Source organism: Thamnophis sirtalis, unplaced genomic scaffold, assembly GCF_051295495.1.
Source record: "Thamnophis sirtalis isolate CommonGarterSnake01/CBP01778 unplaced genomic scaffold, rThaSir2_p1.2 scaffold_4, whole genome shotgun sequence".
NCBI lineage: Eukaryota > Metazoa > Chordata > Lepidosauria > Squamata > Natricidae > Thamnophis > Thamnophis sirtalis.
In genome coordinates, this window is record NW_028261384.1 from 74,562,041 (window position 1) to 74,583,731 (window position 21,691).

The 21,691-nt window shown below is 44.2% G+C and overlaps 2 protein-coding genes across 5 annotated transcripts in view; both read right to left on the reverse strand.

Moving 5' to 3' along the window:
- The window catches only part of COA1 (cytochrome c oxidase assembly factor 1), a 120,489-nt gene that overhangs the window by 51,636 nt on the left and 47,162 nt on the right, over positions 1–21,691 (reverse strand). The gene's annotated exons all lie outside the window — the stretch shown is intronic.
- The window catches only part of FIGNL1 (fidgetin like 1), a 37,956-nt gene continuing 22,237 nt past the window's right edge, over positions 5,973–21,691 (reverse strand). For both annotated transcript variants that reach the window (XM_087713127.1, XM_014060931.2), the window contains exon 2: positions 5,973–8,078. In XM_087713127.1, the coding sequence (XP_087569253.1) occupies positions 6,042–8,075 (2,034 nt within the window). In that variant the 5' untranslated portion in view covers positions 8,076–8,078 and the 3' untranslated portion in view covers positions 5,973–6,041. The remainder of the gene's footprint in view (positions 8,079–21,691) is intronic.

A 21,691-nucleotide genomic window follows, 5' to 3' on the forward strand; every position in this document is an offset into this window, starting at 1 on the left:
CTTGGAAGCTTCCACAGAGAAGCTTCTGCAGAGGCGTTTTTAAAAAGAAAACGGTCTTCTTGAGAGGGGGAATGGGCTGCGCTCCTGGTTCTGGGGATTCCCCCCCACCAAAGACCAGTTGCCCATCTCTCCAAATCCTTTTCAGGATTTTCTTTTTAAAAACGCCTCTCTGAAGACGATCTTGAAAACCTGCGAGGCATTCCCCCACCCCATTTCTGGTTGCCTGTAGCCTTGGAAGCTTCCACAGAGAAGCTTCTGCAGAGGCGTTTTAAAAAAGAAAACGGTCTTCTTGGGAGAGGGAATGGGCTGCGCTCCTGGTTCTGGGGATTCCCCCCCACCAAAGACCAGTTGCCCATCTCTCCAAATCCTTTTCAGGATTTTCTTTTTAAAAACGCCTCTGCAGACGATCTTGAAAACCTGCGAGGCATTCCCCCACCCTATCTCTGGTTGCCTGCAGCCTCGGAAGCTTCTGCAACTTCACAGTAAAAGCAATTAAGAACTTCTCTCGCTCGTGAGATTTTCTTTATTGTGCAAAGGCTTGCTTTAAAACTGCAGGCTCCCGGGGAGGGGGGCAGTGGGAAATGCTGCCCATATGTCCCCTTCCAAAGCAACCTTGCAGGTTTTCAAGATCATCCGGAGAGGCGTTTTTTAAAAAGAAAAACCCTGCAGGCACCCAGCGACAGGGGCTAGGAGCTAGGAACCCGGAAGTTAATTACTTCCGGGTTCACTGACGAACCGGTTTGCACGAACCGGTGCGAACCGGCAGGAACCCACCCCTGGTCTAATCTTATAATTTCCTTATTAATAAGTCACTGAATGTACCCTACAAACAAAAATACACACACACATACAAACACAGTTAGTATGTGGATTATTTTTTTATAAAATATAGCATTTGGCAGTTAGTATGCAATGTTTTTGTATTTCAAATTAAAACTATTTTCTTCCTTTCGAGTAATTTATAATTTTTATGAAGAAAACAGAAATTGATTGTTTTCTAGTAATCAGTTGTATATTTTTCTCTATAGAAAAAATGAACAAGGTATCATTTAAATATGTGCAAGGTTGGCTTAAAGACCTTTTATTTTCTACACTACATCCATTTCTACCATCCTCTCCATAGAACTCTATTTTCATAACGACTCACATAGATCTGTTCCAAAGATTAGCAAATATTATTATTATTCTCTCACCATACAATACATAATTTATTTTATGTCCTAATTATGCAAAATATTTCCTCTGGCCTAAAGTTTCTCTGAATTGCAAAAGATTTCTGAATTTGCCTTGAAACTGGAAACTGAGTTTCCCTCACCCAGATCTAGAATCTTAACCACTATGGTTGTTACACAAATCATGGGAAAATAAAATCCATATCAACTAATCAATATGGATACTAATTATTCTACAAGACATAACTTTTAGCTCATCAAGTAATTTCAGGGTTTGGAAGAAGGAAAACATTTAGCAACAGACTTCAAGTGAAATCTTGATTACAGTATTTGTACAAAATAAGAGTTTGGGTTTTTCAACAGTGATGCAAATTTCATGTTCAAGGTGGTGGAACTAAACTACAAATATGAAATTCAGCATTAAGAAGGATACATAAATCTTTGGATGACAATTGATTCATCAGATCAGGAGGATTTTAAACTAGAATATGGTGGGGTATAAAAAGTTCATTGAGAAATAAAAATTAGCAAGTGATGGATTAGTACAGCAGCAAAGCAATTTGTTTTATAAACTACTAGTTTAAGAAAGGAGCAAAGGATAAATATACACAGGAAAGTGGTACTGAACACAGGGAATAGTTTTCTTATGTTAAAAGTATTTGCATAAATATAAAAAAATGGATTAGAAGCAAGATGGATGTCATGAGATACAAGGCAAGTATATTACAGGAATCACAGAACTGATATGATAAATTCCATCAGTAGATCACTGGTTTTAATGAATATATACCGTTTCAAAGATCTTGTACAAATTATGTTATATATCGTGCTACTGAAGCAAAACAAAAAAGGAGCTGGTATAGTGTTGTGCATCAAGAATGGATTTTCCTGTACAACTACTGAAGTTCTGAACTTCCTTCTTTCCTTCCTTCTATTGCTAGTGCTATTTTCCACAGGTTTCTGAGAATAGATGAAAGAGAAGTGCAGTTTTAATGTTCCATTTTTCTAAATAAACAAAAAGAAAAAAATACTATTTCTCCCAAACATGATAACCTTATGTGTGAGGTGTCCTTAGTGCTATCTGAGCCTGGTTGTTTCCTTGCAGATGTTTCTGCTAGCACTGATGATGTTATCTAAGTTTGGTAATGAAATGTCTGCATAAAACATTCTGGCTGAGTTATAGAAATGGTTGAGTGCAACATTTATAAAACCAAACGTGGCCTTTTTTGGATCATATTACTTGAGAGCTGCAAGTAGATAAGTCTGAATCATTCTGCATTCTTGACACATCCAACCACCTCTTGATACATATGTGAATGAGATTGAAGTAATCTATATTGCATAAGAAACCAGTTTTAACACAATGGACTGTGTTTCTTTAGACAATGGGTAATGCATGGGTCATGTTAAAAAATATTCCTTTAATTGTATAGCATTAGCAATAGAATATTACAAATGCAAATAAGGTTCCAATAAAGGAGAATATTTGTAGCTCAAGATTGATATGAAGGGTCCTCAATGCTCTCTGATCTTGATTGTTTTCTTGCAGACATTTCATTACCCTAACTAGGCAACATCATCAGTGCTACTGGGACTCTTCTGTTAAGACTGATTCAGACTTATTATCTACTTGCACTTCCAAGTAATGTGATCCAAAAAAAGACCAAGATGTTTGTTTTCATAAAGGCTGTACTCAGCCTTTCCTACAACTCAGCAAAATTGTTGTTCCAAGCCTGGGGATCTTCATAAGTTGTTGCTTGAGGGACATTGTTGCAGTAGGCAATGCAGTAAAAAGAGTACCTGCTACACTCTTGAGTGGAACTAACCTCAATAGCTTATCGCATAGCCCCTGAGAAAAGCTTATCTCTGAAAAACATGTTTATCATTCCATTGAACAAATATCCTGTCACAAGATGAATTAGTTTAATTAATTGTTCATCATAGGTATATGGGTCTCATGTGTTTTGTTAGCACATTGTTAACCCTTTCATCTTGTTAGTTTACAGAACTCCAGGTGCACTTTCCAAGAGAACTATGCCAAGTTGCAAAAACATACAAACACTTATGATTAGCTATTGGCTCTAGCCTAAGGCACCTTTTCTTCTGAGCAGTTTGCAATGATTTTCCCTCAGACTCACTCTTTATAAGCAGTGTAACATGCAAGTATGAATAAGTGACCAACATATTTGCATCATGGGAAGCCACATTGAAGTTTAAATTGCTTATTCTGGACAGAAAGTTAGTAACCTGTCTTGCTAAAGCCCAGCAGTTTTCTAAGTGCAGTGTTTAAGATTCTTCTTCCTCTCATTCAACAATCCTCCTGATTTCTAGAAAAAGAGCTGAGAATGTTTTTAATGTCTCCTCGGACATGAAAGCCCTCCTTCAGGTTGCAACTTTTCTGGTAAATCCTACACAATTTTATCAGCTTCAAGGTAGACTGAGTAAATTCTGCTTGCCACAGAAATTTCTTTCTATGATGGGCAGGTGTTCTCGCATAACAAATAATAAAATTATTAATGTAATATATTTAAATAATGAATATGACCATGGTTTAAGAACTATAAATGGTTTGAGAACTATACAGTAGGAGAGAGAGAGAACACAAGAAAAGTTTTGCAAATAGGGTGCAGTTGTAATACACAAATAAAAGATTGAAAAGTCACAAAGCGATTGATGGAATCATGAACAGGCCCAGCCCTTTTTGCTATTGGGTAAATCTTTATCTAAATCTTGCGATGGCAAAGGGTGTGAATTGTGACTAAAGCTCTTAAATTGGCAGTACAAGCAATGATTTTTAGAGGGCAACTCATTGAATATTGCCAGGACTTGCCCTTCTAAGACTGTAGTTTTTCTGGCATGTGTAAACTAGAATTACTGAATGTGATTATTTTTTCCAGTGCTGATAAGCCTAAAAGTTGCCAGTAGCTTCAAAATACAAACTCTGCTTTTAAAGTTTTTATAAGGAGCCAATCCACAGGCAAATGTACATATATTGTTTACATTGAAAAATGGCATGCAAATGCCGCATGAGACTCTTTAAGAGGAATAGCTCTTAACAGCTCAGCTACAAAAACTGAATCGGATAGTTAGGTTCAGAGGTGGTATTCAGCTGGTTCTCTCCAGTTGAGGCGAACCACCAGCAGCCGCTGTGGGAGGCTCCACCCACCCTGACGTAATGCATGAGCACTGTGCAAGTGCAGAAGGTGGTGTGCATGTGCAGACAAGGCTCGTGCACTCACATTTGCGAACTGGTAGGGAAGGTAAGTGAATCCCACAGCTGGTTAGGTTAAATTATCTGTTTCTTTATTTTCTTTAAATTATGTTTTCATGTAGTCATGGTATTGTCCTTTAATTTAAGAGATCCCATTCTTTAAGTGATCTAATTTAAAATGAAATGTCTTTCAGCAAAAAGGATTCCAGATCTGGATTAAATAGTCATGTGATTATTTGGGGCACTTGGTCTAAAATCATTTCCATCTTTTTAAATGCCTCTGAGATTATTCTCTAAAATGGAGATGGAAGGAGCATCAGTTTTCATTATTAACAAGAGATCCACCTGAAGTCACCTGATGAAACTGCACGTGTGAATTTAAAGAAAATTCATACATGCAATTTATTAATTAGCAACACTGGCAGACCTTTATGGATATGTCACCAAAAACTAACCACATGAGACCTGGAATTTCACAAATTTGTGTGATGCTTCAAATAAGTTGTCACAAAACATACAAAAATGACAAAGTAAAAGGCATTGCCTAAAAATTGTGGGGTCATTCCAGTTCTCTTGAAAGCCAACACTTTCACACCAAGAAAGAGGCTTGTTCTGTAGTTACTGCAATAGGATATTGATACATTTCAATTCTGCCTTTTTCTTTGAATTCAGGAAAAATTTAGAGATTTTCCTTGGCATTTCTTTTCAATTGGCTGTGGGCTTCATTTTCAAATTTTTGTTGGCGTTACTTGAATGAGTTACTTATATAGTACAACTCCAATATACATGTTGTCAAGGCACTTTAGGCAACAGATCCCTAGGATATAATAAACTATCAGCCAGTTTCTATATCATAATATATACAGTATTTCTAAGGAAAAATAGATTAAACTGAGATGGGGAATGAGATTCAATTAACAGCCATGTTATAAACTTAACAATTGAAGTTTCACTTAACAACTGTTGCAAGAAAGGTTGTAAAATGGGACAAATCTCACTTAACAAATATCTAGCATAGGAACAGAAATGTTGAGCTCAATTTTGGTCATAAGTTCAGGACTACCTGTAACTTGACAAAGTATGTCATATATATAAAAAGTTTAATACAATATTTCCCTAAAAGTTTCAGTGATCATTTATTCTCGTATTATAATCAGGAATAACAGTTTCTGGAAGTAAGTTTTATTTATTTATTTTTATTTATTTGTATTCCACCTATATAATTTTTACAAATAACTTAAGGCGGCAAACACATCCAATGTGCCTACGTCTACATATTAAATTTACATCCACTTTAAGCACTTCCACTTCTCACCCCAATAATTTAGCACTGAAATTTTTGCATAACTTTATGTCTGGATGTAAGCTAAATTTTATATAGAATTCCTGGACTCCTTTGATGAAAAGGAGTTGGTGAGGGGGCATTAAAGTTAATAATGCATCTTATTAACATTTTTTTAATGTTAGGTGCATATAAAAATATAGCAAGGCACAAAAGAGCAATATGGTGAATTTTTATAGAATTCTACTACTTTTCTACTAGCAAAAATAAAGATTTTCATGCAAAACAATTCTCTAGGAAAAGATAATAGTTTTCTCAAATTTATTAGATCATGGTTACTATTTCAGAACTGAATATGCAAACAAATCAATTCTTCTCATCTTCCACTCCCAAACATTTGATTCCAAGTTTCGTATAATTCTAAATCTGTAGAAGACACACTGGGTCGAACAGTTTTGAAAGCACTTTCAAAATCTTGAAAAGCTATAGATCGTACTTGTTCAGGTCTAACAGTTGTAATGTCAAGGGTCTGAAGGCTGCGGATAGGACCCAGAGAAGCCTCTCGGCAAAGCTGGGTCATGTCAGCCCCAGAAAAACCATCTGATTTCTTAACAATGAGATCAATTTCTTCTTCAGTTAGGGAGCAATGTTCCTTTGACATTAAACAAGACACAATCTGCTTTCTGGCAGAAGCCTCAGGAAGTGGAATGTAGAGCCTCTTCACCAATCTCCTTCGGGCAGCCTCATCAATCTCTTGCGGTCGGTTGGTTGCACCTACAACTAATATGCGATCTTCAGAAGAAGTAGCTACTCCATCTAACTGGACTAAGAATTCAGTTTTTATTCTTCTGGAAGATTCATGTTCTCCATCTCCACGCTGGGATAAGAGAGAATCAATTTCATCAATGAAAATTACAGCTGGTTGCTGGAAGCGTGCCACTGTAAACAATGCACGGACCATCTTTTCTCCTTCACCAACCCACTTGGAAGTCAGTGAAGATGCACTGATGCTGAAAAATGTAGCCCCAGACTGGCAGGCAATGCATTTGCCAATAAGAGTCTTCCCTGTACCAGGAGGCCCAAAGAGAAGAATTCCTTTTGGAGGCCCTCGTAATCCAGTGAAAATGTCAGGTCTCAGCATAGGCCATACGACTATTTCCTTGATAGTTGTTTTTGCAAACTCAACTCCAGCTATGTCATCCCAGTTTACTGGAGGCCCATGGTCCATGATTTCATGCATTATAAGTTCTATCATTTTAGGTTCTATATTCTTTAACCTTTCATCTGTTGGATAAGTCAGCTCTGTAGATCCAGTCCCATTTGACTTAACTGGCATTCCTGTGTTCCCATTTCCATCTTGTTTGGGCAGTGGAGGAACAAACTTTCCAAATGGACCACGGGATCTTCCAGCTCCCAAAGATTTCTTTGTACCCCCGTAAGATGGTAATGAGATGTGCTGGGGATGATTTTGGAATTTCTTTTGCTGATCAACCCACAGCTGCTCTTTTGCAGTTTTGAAACCAGATGCTTTGTTTTCATTATTTTTCTTTTCATTCCATGGGATGTTTGACCCTTCTCTAGGAACTAACTTATGAGTGGAACCAGAAGATATATTACTGTTATCTTCACTGGACACAGCAAATGTCTTCCTTTTTCCCAGATTGCCCATTCTTGCAGAGAAAGCAGATGGAGCAGAAGATAAATCTTGCCCTGAACAAGCATTACTTGTGGATTTCAGAGAACTATTAAATGCTGATTCGTTACTTCCAGTGAGGGCTCTAGAAGACACATCATTCATAGTCACAGGCAAAACAGAACATGTAACTCCTGCTTTAGGAGAGGAGAATATATCATTTCGATAACACTTTGAAGTTGATGGCTTCTCACAAATCTCTGTTGCTTGAGTTACATAATTTGACAAACCAGCTCCAACCACAGATTCTCCATGACCACTTGATAGAGTATGATTGGGAACATTTGAAGAAACAGACTCAGTGACCTGTTTATCAATGGATATATCTATTTGCGCCTTCAGAGGCATCTCAAACATTTTTCCAGCCCGCATCATTGCTTGAATACACTTCAATTCCATTACATTATTTGGTGTCAAAGCAGACTGCCACTTGTCACTCTCATTCTGCTGATACTTTACCATAGTTAAAATATCTTTAGCATAGTTATTCAAGCCTCTTTCTACATTATCAGAATCAATAATTTCAGAATATTTTTCTACAAATGTTTTGAAAAGGTTAGCAGCACAATTCTGGGAAATATCTGAGTTTGCCCATGCATGCTGAATATGTAAAATTTGTGAACGATATGCATCTGCTTTTTGTCCTGGTGTAGAAGTATCAGAGGTAACAATAAAATAATTCCTTTGCCATTCGCTCATATGTATGTCAGTCTGCATGATCTACAAAGAAACAGACAAACAACAGATAATCAGAACTAGGGATACTTATGTCTAACATGAATCTAGGGGCAAATTATAGTGTATTGATTTTTTTCACTTTTCTATTATCACTATGTTTTGCAAATATTCTATATAGCAAAGCTAAGCAAATACTCTTCTGCATTTGTTATAAAAAATAAGCACAAGTTCACTTAAAATGATACCTGGAATTTACATCAATACCACTAAATTTATTTTAGCTCCATCTGAAACAGAAGTTAACTAATTAAGAGCCATTTAGTCTGACTCTAATATATATCTACGTTAAGTATCCTTGAACATTAATATGTAAGGCTCATTGAACATTGAGCAGAACAGATAGGCATAAAATAGTTATATCCTATCCAATGACTTATTCCCAAATAACTGTGTGCCATCCATTTGTTGTTTTAATCTAGATAGAAACTTTCCAGTAAGGGTGCATAAATTAATATCCACTAACCAGAAAAACATTATTTTTTTCCAGAGAATAGTAACTTGAAACAAAACTAGTCTAAGATAATTTGCCTTGAGCCTATGCATTTATGCAGCAGAAATTTATCCATCAGCCTTAAAAATGAAAACTTCCAATGCAAGCAGGTATGTTTTGTGAAGTTCCCAAGAGTTGACCTAATTAATTTACGAGCCTCGAGACAGAGTTCAAACAAACCCCTTCATTTATTAGGATCAACATCTTAGCATTACTTCTGTGGAGCCTAAACTGACTTTCGCTTAATTGCATTTGAACTTTACCCTCCAAACTCCCCCCTTCTGTCCTGCATCATAAATCATATTCTCCAACTAGATTGTAGAAATATGAGACCGAAGATATGCATGGAATTCTCCTCCCTTCTAAAGTTGATAGTAGACATGGAAATGCTTTAGATGTTGACATCCGGCCCCCCTCGCTTCCTGAAAGCGACCTGAGCAAAAGATAAAAGGTCTGCCCAATTGGACTGCTGATAGTTCATGTAGCACCTCAGGTACTGCTCTATCATGACGTTCAGTCTCTCTACTGCCCCATTAGTGCTCGAATGAAAAGCTGAACTAAGACCCTGAGATGACCCAATGGACCGCAGGAACTCCCTCAAGAACGTAGCCGTGAACTGGACCCCTCTGTCTGAGATAATTCTTTGAGGTACTTCATGCAGTCGGTAGATATGCTTAACGAACAGTTTAGCCAGCTTGTGAGCCGAGGGTAGTCCACTACAGGGTATGAAGTGTGCCTGTTTGGAGAACTGGTCTATTACAGTCCAAATCACTGTGTTTCCCCCATTTTTTGGTAATTCTATTATAAAGTCCATTCCGATCTCCTCCCATGGCCTCGTTGGCTCTGCTACTGTTTGCAGCAGACCAGGGAGGGGGGGGAGGTTTCCCAGTCGACTTTTCATTGTGCGCAGATGATGCAACTTTTCACATAACTATCCACATCTTTCTTTATGCCAGGCTACAAGAACTGCCTCCGGGCTAAGTGTAAAGTCTTTAGGAAGTCAAAGTGGCCTGCCAGTTTGGCGTCGTGACTCCTCTGGAGAACTAAGGTACATAGGGATTCTGGGATGTAGAGTTTCATCCCCCTCCATGCAAGGTCATCTCTTTTCATCAAGATGTGTTGGTTGTTTTGGAACCAGAGGTCTGCTAGCAATTTCGTTTTGAGTCTTGTGGTTAGATCGTTTGCGGATTGGTCTTGCCGATCATGGCATTGCCGCCTGGTGGTTACTTGGGCAGCTGTTTGAGTAGAGGAAATGGTGGTGTCCACTACGTGCTCCCATTCACATTTGTACTGAGGCATGTGGGAGAGGGCATCAGATAGAAAGTTCCTCCCGCCTGGAATGTGCTTTAAGACAAAATCAAAACGGTTGAAGTATTCAGCCCATCAGACTTGTTTCGGTGATAGTTTCCGTGGGGTCCAAAGCACCTCCAGATTTTTGTGGTCAGTCTAGACTTCGAACGGTTTCTGGCTCCCTTCCAACAGGTGTCTCCAGGTTAGCAGTGCCCATCTCACTGCAAAAGCCTCCTTTTCCCATGTGGCCCAACATCTCTCTGTATCTGTGAACTTGTGGGAGATGTAGGTGCAGGGTTGTAAGTTTCCTTGGTTATTTATTTGGAGTAGCACTGCTCCCACTGCCATGTCGCTGGCATCTGCCTGGATCACAAAGGGTTGTTCGGGGTCAGGATGATTCAGCACCGGCTCCTTTGCAAACATTTCTTTTAGGGTTTTGAATATCTCTTAGCAGGTTAGGTCACACTGTAGGTTTCGTTCCTGGGCTCCCTGTCTTCAGGAGGTCTGTCAGGGTTTTGGCAATTTTCGCAAAGGAGAAGATGAATCGCCTATAGGAGTTTGCGAACCCTAGGAAACTTTGTAGCTGTCTGTGGGTGCGAAGGGGTTGCCAGCTTAGGACGGCTTGCACTTTGGCTGGGTCCATCTCTATTCCCTCATTCAGTAACCCAGATAGTCTAACTGTGCATGGTGGAATTTGCATTTTGATACCTTGACGTACATTTTGGCTGCCAGAAGTTTTTCCAGTACTTGGCGAACCAGGGGTACGTGGTCATCCATGGTCTCAGTGTAGATAAGGATGTCATCTAGCTAGACGAGGACCCCCTTGTAGAAGTGCTCATGCAGCACCCCATTTATTAACTGCATGAATACCGCTGGGGCTCCCTGCAATCCGAAAGGCATTACTTTGAATTGAAAGCTCCCTAGGGGGCAGTTGAACGCTGTTTTCCACTCATCTCCCTCTCTGATACATACTTGGTAATATGCTTCTCTGAGGTCTAGTTTGGTGAAGACGTTTCCCTTGGCTAGATGAGATAGCATGTCCTTCATGAGGGGTAGCAGGTATAGGTTGTGTAAGCACACCCCATTTATCCCTCAAAAGTCTACACACAACCTCATAGTTCCATCTTTTTTTCTTTGAAGGACTGGTGCTGCAACCCGTGGTTTGGCTGGCTCAATGAACCCCCTTGCTAGGTTTTTGTCTATGTATTTGAGCATCTCTTGCATTTCCCGGGGTGTCATGGGGTACAGTTTGGGCTTGGGTAGTTTTGTCCTGGGGATGGTTTTGATGGCATAGTCTGTCTCCTGGTGGGGAGACAGAACATTGCACTCAGCCTTGCTGAATACTTCTACGAGGTCCTGATATTCCATCGGGAATATTAAACTCTACCTCAGCTGCCTTAGGGGTTAATTTCCAAAAGTACTCATCCTTTCTTGCTTCTGCTGCTAGAGAAGACATCACAGCGTGAAAGTGTGGAGCTCTGATGGGGGGGGGGGCTGGCTGACTTCCTCCAGTTGAAATCAGGCTTTCTCCCGATAATCCACCTTCTGCCATGGTTGCCTGATTTTCCCCCCAAATATTGGGGGAGTGCTCGGAGAGCCCAGGATTCAGGAAACCTGGAAATCTTGATAGATTTTTAAAAGTCAGTTTAGGCTCTCTGTGAAGTTCCCAAGAGATGATGTAATTAATTTACGAGCCTCGAGACAGAGTTCAAACAAAACCCCTTCATTTATTAGGATCAACATCTTAGCATTACTTCTGTGGAGCCTAAACTGACTTTTGCTTAATTGCATTTGAACTTTACCCTCCAAACTCCCCCCTTCTGTCCTGCATCACAAATCATATTCTCCAAGTAGATTGTAGAAATATGAGTTCCGAGATGCGCCTGGCAGCGGTGCATCTCTACCACCACCACTAGGAAGGCCACCTTAAGGGTCAGGAACTGGAGTGAGACGGTCCTAATCGGCTCAAATTGTTCACCCACCAGGGCTTCAAGAACCGTGGGAGATCCCATGAGGGGAATCTGTGGACCACTGAGGGCCTCAGGTTGAAGGCCATTTCAGAAATCGCCCGACAATCGGCTAGTGGGCTAAGGATGGGGAATGACCATCTCCCAGAGCTGTGGGAATTGTAGCCACCTGGCTCCTGAGGGTGTTATGTGCTAGGCCTCACTCAAAATTGTCCTGCAGGAACTCCAGGATCTGCAGTGGGGATGCCATTATAGGGTCAATGACCTTTCCCCCGCACTACCTAGCAAATGCTGACCAAGTCACGTTGTAGATGTGTACATGTGTGATGCCTCGCTGGTTGCGATTACCCTGTCAGAGATACTGGCCGCCCTCAGGATCTGCCTTTCAATTGCCAGGCGGAAAGCTGGAGCCACTAAGGCTCTGGGTGGAGTAGGACCCCCTGACACAAGACAATCTGATCCCGAAGAATCTCCTTGAGGGGTGGGGTGGAGACTGACAGGTGGACGAGGTCCGCAAACCATGCCCTCCTGGGCCAGTGTGGAGCCACTAGTACTATCTCCGCCCCTTCTGTCTCTAGTTTCCTGATCACCCCTGCGAGGAAAGGGAGGAGAGGGAAGGCATAGAGAAGTCCTGATGGCCAGCGGCAAGACAATATATCTACATCCTCTGCTCCGTGCAACAGGAATTGAGATGAATCATGGCAGCTGGGCATTCACCGGCATTACAAAAAGTTCAACCTCTGGCGTCCCAAATTGATGGCAAATCTGCTGGAATAGCTCAGGTTGCAACTGCCACTCCCTGTGGTCTACAGTGGCCCTGCTTAGCTAGTCAGCCTGCAGGTTTGCCATCCCCAAGATGTGCTCTGCCACAATCGATCCCAGGTGTCTCTCCGCCCACATGCCCAGTCTTAGGACCTCGACCCATAGGGTCTTTGAGTGAGTGCCCCCCTGCTGATTTACATGGGCTTTCACCGCCATGTTGTCCGTAAGCAGGAGCACTTTGAGCCGGGTCTTGAAGTGGAGGAGTGTTAGTGTAGAAATAAATGGTGGCACATTTGCTTCTTCAAGAGGAAGGTATTGAAGGGTCCAAAGAGCGGCGTTCCCCAGCCTTTTCAGGTTGACAGCCTGATGCAAGGGGGGGGGAGATGGTTTTGTGTGAGGCACAGGTGCATACGTGCACAGCTTAATTTGTATTACCTGGAACTGGAACTGTTGAGGAGGAAGATATAAATTAATGCATAATAAAGAAAATTAATTGAAAACTAACGAAGTTTTGCAGCATTTTCAAACTAGGGTGATTATTTTACAACTTGGACAAGTACTTTGGAAGTATAAACAGATCAAGCCTCCCATTAGGTTTGCCACTCCTAAAACTAGATTATACAGGATCTAGCAGAGAAACATAGTTGGGATTGAGAATTCCCCCAAGATCCATGCCTCCTGCAAAAAGTGTATAATGAATTTAGACAGGAATCCTAGAAAGTCTGGGTGTCCTTGTTTTGGGTCCACCTGGCTATGTTCCAAAAGATGACAGACAGAACATTGTAGAGTGTAGTTGTCAGTTGTCTGGTTTCCCCTTGGAGTACTGGCTGTGGATAAATGATCAAACAAATCAACACTTGGGATGAGCAGGTTATAGACTGAGGAAGAAGATGGAAAGCAAACCTCCTGCTGCCAATTAGGGTGGCTAGTATCCTCAGTTTGTGGCATAGGAGACATTTCATGGAAAGAACAAGTAGGCCTAGATTGGGGGTAAGAAGTATATGTTAGCCATATTCAGGGTTACTTTGAAAAGAGTTCACTTGCAAGGATAAAAAACAGGTTGCAGATGAGGTAGCCATTAGATCAGGATTGTCAAACTTGCAGTCCGTGGGCTGGATGCATCACACGTGGGCCAGGCCCACCCCCAAGCGAAGGGGAAAAAGTTGTCATGCCGCTGTGATGATGCAAGTTTGACACCCCTGCACTAGATCAATAGATTCAGGATCAATACAGGGGGAAGCCAGTGGAAGTGGGGCTGCAGTTTGGTCTGTTCTTTAAAGTCCTGTTGTGAGGAAATATCACCTGAGGAATGAACATCTGGAGAGTTATGAAGAGATCAGGTTACTTGTTCAGCTTTCTGTTCCCTTCATTTGTCTGGATAAAGTTTGGACTGGAATGCCTGTTGCCTATGTGGAGGTGTTAGGCATTCAGAAAATGAACCGGAGGGCAAAATGTTAAGAGAGAACACTAAGGCACTGATTTAACTGCCTCATGTTTGCATGTAATTGTTCATCTTCTTTAAGAGGGTGCCAAATAATTGAGCTAGTTCGTCGTCTTTCACAGAGTTGGCTGAAATCAAGGGTGTTATGCCTACAGGGCTTAGCTGGACCTGCTCTTGGTGTTGGTGAAGCATTCTGCTGGGCAGGTAGTTGCTGGCTGTGATTCAGCTCTGTAGGTTATGCCATTCTGTATTTTGTAGGTTTGGCTCTCCTCCCAGGATTTAGCAGAGGCCATACATTAGCAGATTCGTCTAGATCAGTATTTTTCAAACTTGGCAACTTTAAAATATGAGAACCAACTGCCAGAATGCTGGTCTGTTCTTTAAAGATCAGTTGTGAGAAAATATAACCTAAGGGATGAATGTTTGGAGGCCTATAAAAAGATTGTGTTACTTGTTCAGCTTTCTGTTTGCCTGGATAAATTTTGGACTGGAATGCTTTCTGTTTTGTTTTTTTAATACAAGCACTCAGAAAATGAACTTGTCAGCATTTCAACAGGAACATGGCTGGAGGGATTCCAGTGTTGAGGGACTCAGTTGCAACAATAATTAATTTGAGTATTTATTTCATTGCCTCAAGTTTGCATAACATTGTTAGTCTTCTGTACACAAAGAACCAAATAATGGAGCTAACCCTTCCTCATCTTCCATAGAGTCAGCTGACATCTGCATCTTTGCTGTAATGAAATCAAGTGTGTTATGCCCCCTGTGCTTACCTGGATCTGACTTTGGAGTTGGTGAAACATTCTACTGTGCAGATAGTTGTTGGCTATTTTTATGACCTCTGGAGCTTGTGCCATCCTCTCTCATGGCTTTCCAAGGATTAAGCAATGGCCATATACTACTTTTGTGAAAAACAATTATAGATATAATTTGAAATCCTCTTAAAAATATTTAAGTTTAAAGATCATTGAAGAAGGTATAAAATGCCTAAAAGTCAGTATTATTCTTTCAAGACCCTGCCAACTGGGAAGCAAAGCATTTTCTGTAAGATTGCTGAATATACTCTGCTGTAAAGAAGTTATGAGAAGGGAGTGTAGTACTACTTATCTATTTTTCCACCTCTCTTCATTGAAATGATTAATTGCAATCTGAAGCAAAACCCTGTGGTGCTACAAGACTAGCTTGTTTTTGGCAATTTCTACCTTGTAGGGTCTTGTGCAGTATTTTGAGTAAAATCTGAAGCAACTAGATTGGTGACTGGCTCCATAACAAATTTAGTTACATGCTTTTCCATTATAGCCTTAAGTTCATCTACCATATTTCCTCGTAAATATGGCCCACCTCAAAATTAGCTGAAGACTAATTTGTTCTTTTTTGGGGGGGGGGCTAATATATGCCCTATCCCCCCAAAATAAGCCCTAGTGAAGGGAATGGGTGTGGCCAGCATAGGAGGCAGCTCTTCATGGCTTCTGGACCCCTTAACAGCTTGCGGATCAGCTGATCTAGCGAGGGCCGGGAATTCTGTCTCTCCAGGTACCTGGAGATATTTCCAGCACATTCTTGCTATCCCTAGCCCTGCCCACAATGCCAGGCAAGCTTGCAGCCGAGGGCCCCTCTGTCCCGCAGCTCATCTTGTGGCTTTGGAGCAGGCGGCAAGCACAGTTTGCACTCCACCAGGCCTGGAACTTGGATGTCGCTTAGGCTGCTGCTACAATGATAGAAAGCCATGGGGCCTGTCAGAATCGGCTTCACCCTACCATCACCCACCTCTACCCAGCTGCTGGGCCTGCTGCACCTGCTGCTGCTGCCCACACAGGGCACTTGCCCTTCCTGGCTGCATTGCTCTCAGCAGCTCCCTTTGGCTGCTCCTGTCTGGCATGAGGCAACTGTAGATCAGCTCAGATCTACAACCACTGGAGCACCTCCCTCGCTGCCAGGCTGCCAGGACCCCCTTTGCCAGCAATCACATTGCCATGAGCAAGCTCCATGGCGGTTCTGCAGCAGGACAGAGGGGGGAGGGGGAGATCACCCCTTCTTCCTTTGCATCTCAGAACTCCTTTCCCTGGTCGCCAAGCCCCAAGCCTGCACCCATCACTGGAGCAAGACACGCAATTCAATCCTACCCATGGAGTCCTCCCAGTGCAATGCTCTGCTGTAGCTTCGGAGCAAACATCTCCCTTGCAGGATTGCAAAACTGGAGGCTTCGATGCCACGGAGGGAGTAGTTTGGATGTGCATCTGCAAGGATCCCCTTTGAAAGGAGGATCGGCAGGAAAATCCCCTCCCCCTGGAGATCACTTTCTGAAAGAATTTTCCTCACATTGTCTGCTTCCGATCTTTCTCTCTCTCCCACATCTCAAGCAAAATCAAACTGTGATGGGGAGATTTTCTTAATGCGTCCCATTTTCGGCCTCAGAACATCTCATTTTTGGCATGTTCAAGGCAGCGGGGAAAGGTGGTGGCAGGGATCCCCACCGCCTGGATTGAGGATGCGTGGAGGCCAAAAATGGACTGTGCAGAGGCCAAAAGTGGGGTGTGCAGAGACAGCGATGGGTAGCAGCAGCGACGGGCGGTGATAGCAGTGACAATCCTCACAGTCTGGAACAGCTGATAGGTGGTATTCCGGGAGGCAGATCCAACTGACAATCAAGTGCTCATGCTAATTCAAGCTGTGCTGAAGCCTTACAGGCTGTTTGCTGTAAGGAAGCAAATTGCTGGGAGGCAGAGACTGAAGGGTGGGGGATAGCGGGTGGGCAGGGCTTTGGTAAGATTTGCTGTATAAGACGCAGACATTTCAACCATTTTTAGTGGGGGAGTGCATCTTATACACCAGAAAATACGGTATATATTTTCCAAAATATGCATTTATTCCCCAGGGATGGTTGATGAAGATCTTTGTTTGTTTTGTTTGTTTTGCCTTTATTTGTATGCCGCCCTTTTCCCTGGGGGGACTCAGGGCGGCTCACAATTCAAAAGAGGAAGGGGGAGAAGACAAACAATAGACAATACAGCATGTTAAAAAGAAAACACAACAATCGTACAATTCGAGTGGGGCTACAATCTTAACCCCAGGCCAGCCGGGACAGCCAGATCTTTAAAGCGGCGCGGAAGGACTGGAGGGTGGTGAGGGTCCGAATCTCCACGGGGAGTTCGTTCCAAAGGGACGGAGCAGCCACCGAGAAGGCTCTCCTCCGGGTAGTTGCCAGTTTGCACTGGCTAGAAGATGGAATTCAGAGGAGGCCTAATCGATGTGATCGAATCGGTCTAGTGGAGGTAATTGGCAGTAGGCGGTCTCTCAAGTACCCAGGCCCACTACCATGAAGGGCTTTATAGGTGATAAGTAACACCTTGAAGCGCACCCGGAGATCAACAGGTAGCCAGTGCAGCTCGCGGAGGATAGGTGTTACGTGGGTGAACCGAGGTGCATCCACAATCGCTCGCGCGGCAGCATTCTGGACTAGCTGGAGTCGCTGAATGCTCTTCAAGGGCAGCCCCATGTAGAGCACATTGCAATATTCCAGCCTAGAGGTCACAAGGGCACGAGTGACTGTTGTGAGGGCCTCCCGGTTCAGGTAGGGACGCAACTGGTGTACCAGGCGAAACTGGGCAAATGCCCCCCTGGTCACAGCTGACAAATGATGTTCGAAGGTCAGCTGTGGGTCCAGGAGGACTCCCAAGTTGCGAACCCTGTCTGAGGGGCGTATAATTTGACCCCCCAGCCTGAGAGATGGAATACTTGGCCAATTCATGGGAGGGAAACACAGCAGCCACTTGGTCTTTTCTGGATTGAGCACAAGCTTGTTGACCCCCATCCAGTCTTTAACAGCATCCAGCCCCTGGCTCATCACATCCATCGCTTCGTTGAGTTGGCACAGGGCGGACAGATACAACTGAGTATCATCCGCATATTGATGGTACTTTATCCCGTGCCGTCGAATGATCTCACCCAGCGGTTTCATGTAGATGTTGAAAAGAAGGGGGGACAGGACCGAACCCTGGGGCACCCCACAAGTTAGGGGCCTAGGGGGCGATCTCTGCTCCCCAACTAACACCGACTGCGACCTGTCCGAGAGGTAAGAGGAGAACCACTGTAAAACAGCGCCTCCCACCCCCACCTCCCGCAGTCGTCGCAGAAGGATACCATGGTCGATGGTATCGAAAGCCGCCGAGAGGTCAAGGAGCACCAGGATGGAGGCGTGGCCTCCATCCCTGGCTCTCCAGAGATCATCGGTCAACGCGACCAAAGCGGTTTCTGTGCTGCAGCCAGGTCTGAAGCCAGACTGGAACGGATCGAGATAACTGGCTTCCTCCAAGGACCGCTGGAGCTGAAAGGCCACCACCTTCTCAACAACCTTCCCCACAAAGGGGAGGTTGGAGACTGGACGATAGTTATTTAAAACAGCTGGATCCAAGGATGGTTTCTTCAGGAGGGGTCTCACCACCACCGCCTTTAAAGCGGGGGGAAAGATCCCCTCCCGAAGAGAGGCAGTAACAACCGCCTGGATCCAGCCTCGTGTCACCTCCCTGCTGTTTACAACCAGCCAGGAGGGGCACGGGTCCAGCACACATGTGGAGGCACCTACAGCTCTCATGGCCTTGTCCACATCCTTAGGGGTAACAGCTTGAAACTCAATCCAGCGATGACTTACCAGATCATCCCTTGGTGCCTCGGCTGGTACTGCAGAATTGGAGTCCAGGTCCGCCCGGAGTCGAGCAACCTTGTCTGCGAGAAATTGGACGTAGTCCTCAGCCCTGCCCTGCAGCGGATCGCCCGTATCCCTCCTATTTAGGAGGGAATGGGTTATCCTAAACAGGGCGGCTGGGCGCGACTCAGCAGACGCAACCAGAGAGGCAATGTGTGTTTTCTTAGCCGTCCTAATTGCCTGAACGTAATCTCTGGTGTAGTTTGTCAAAAATGCTCGGCTCGATTCGGATTTGCTGGACCTCCATAGGTGCTCTAGGCGTCTCCTTCGGCGCTTCATCTCCCGGAGTTCCTCAGTGAACCAAGGAGCCTTCCGGGATCCACTGCCTCGGAGCGGCCGTAGAGGCGCAATCCGGTTAAGAGACTCCATCGCTGCCAAATCCCAGGCAGCAACCAGAGTCTCCGCCGAACTGCGGGTGAGAGTATCAGGAATAACCCCAAGCTCCGTCTGGAACCCCAAAGGGTCCATAAGTCGCCTGGGGCGGAACCACCTGGTCGGTTCCTCCTCCCTACAGTGGGGGTTTGGTCTCCGAAAGTCAAGCCTCAATAGGTAGTGGTCTGACCATGACAGGGGCAAGGTCTCGCTACCCCTCAGACCAAGATCACAATTCCACTGCTCCGAGAGGAATACGAGGTCAAGCGTGTGACCCGCTGAGTGGGTTGGTCCTCGGATTACTTGGGTCAAGCCCATGGTTGTCATGGAAACCATGAACTCCTGCGCTCCATCAGAGTGTTCACCGAGCGAAGGAAGATTGAAATCCCCCAGAACCATAAGTCTGGGGAATTCAACCGCCAGCTCGGCTATCGACTCGAGGAGCGAGGGGAGGGCTGTTGCAACGCAGTTAGGAGGCAGGTACGTTAGCAGCAGACCCACTTGACCCTTGAGGTCCAACTTCACTAGCAGGGACTCACACCCGACAAGCTCCGGAGCAGGGATCCTACGAGGTGCTAGAGACTCTCGGATAACAATAGCCACACCCCCACCCCTTCCCTTAGCCCTCGGTTGATGGATCACCAAAATATATTGTTTCTTAACTCAGCTATCTACATAAACATTCAACTAACTGAAAAAAAAATTGAAATCAGAATTGTTCTGTGTTTTCCTCAAAGAAGAATGAGGAACACCTAAAGAAATAAAACGTTTGTCTTACCTGAATGTGTCTTTTCAGGGGAAGAAAGGGAGTGGTCATGTGTGGGTATTCTCAAAGCCTGATTGGTCCAAAGACTGAGAGTAAACTTCTTAAATACTCCTTCCTTCCATTCTTGCCCAGTTTCCTCGAAGGCGAACAACGGAACTGAAGCAGATACAACTAAAAAAAAAAAAACCCCAGGAAACACCCTGCCCTCCCCTTGGGCCTACCCTAAGAAGAGCGGGTTGTGACGACTCCCTCTCTTCCCCTGAAAAGACACGTTCAGGTAAGACCAACATTCTTTTAACCACTGAGCCAAGGTGGCGCAGTGGTTAAATGCAGCACTGCTTTTAACCACTGAGCCAAGGTGGCGCAGTGGTTAAATGCAGCACTGCAGGCTACTGCTAGATCAGCAGGTCAGCGGTTCAAATCTCACCGGCTCAGGGTTGACTCAGCCTTCCATCCTTCCGAGGTGGGTAAAATGAGGACCCAGATTGTTGGGGGCAATATGCTGACTCTCTGTAAACCGCTTAGAGAGGCCTGAAAGGCCTATGAAGCGGTATATAAGTCTACTGCTATTGCTATTGCTACTGCTATTTTTCCAGTGGAAGAGAGGGAATGGTCATGTGTGGGACATACCCAAGCTTAGTCCCAGGGAGGGAAAAAAACTACAACTATGGCCCAAAGGGAGGATCAGCTGCCACAATCTGCAGGACCCTCCGATCAAAGGAAGCATCCGCTGAGGCGAACACATCCAGATGGTAATGTCAGATGAAAGGCATCAGCGACGCCCAAGTGGCTGCCTGACAAATGTCCTCAAAAGGAGCCCTAGTGGCCCACACCACAGTGGTCGCGGGACTCCTAGTAGAATGGGCTGTAATTCCCGATGGGAAAGGATGCCCCACCGTCCCATAGGCCTCCACAATGGCATATCGCAGCCAACGGCCAATGGTAGCCCAAGACACGCTGGCCCCCAACGACTCAGGTTGGAAAGAAACAAAGTGTCTGACCTGGGGATCCCTGCAGTCTGCCAGAGGTAAATGCGCAAGGCGCAACGAACGTCCAAACTGTGCCAGAGCCTCTCCCTATCACTGGATGGACCTGGGCAAAAATTGGGTAGGGGGTGTTCACCTTTGGGAGAAAGATAGGGTCAAGTCGAAGGACTACCCTATCCTGGTGAAAATGACAAAGGTCATCTTTGGAGGAAAGAGAGCCCTATACAACCTCCTACGATAAGGATGAGACCGAACCTCAGGCTTTTTAGTGTTGGATGGGGAACCTTTTTCTTGTCTTTGTTCTCGACCAGAATGGGGTCGAGAGCCTCCCCCCAAAAATTAGGCCCTTGAATGGGGCAGCTGCCAGATTCCACTTGGCCTTGTTATCCATTTGCCAGTTACGAAGCCATAAAGGCGGGAGGTAACTGAGGTGGCTAAGGTGCTGGACGCAAATTTAATCGTATCCAGAGTCACATCAGTGGAAAATTGGGAGGCCGCAATAATCTTAGTCAGATCTTGGTGGAGCCATTTGTCCTGGATCGGAATGTGATCCTGGAGCTGCCGAAGCCACATGACTGTGGCACGGTTAAAATACGAGGCCATGGCCATGAACTTTATGGCCCAGGCAGTGGCATTAAAAATTTTCTGTAAGGTAAGCTCTGCGCGCTTATCCTCCGGTTTCAACTTATCTGCCACATCACCAGACACCACCGGTGAGGAAGAGACCAGAGTAGCAACCCGGGTGTCAATAGTGGGCAACTGAATGGCCTGGGCAAAGGCCTGCTCTACATTGTCATTATTCCCAGGGTTAGAGAAATG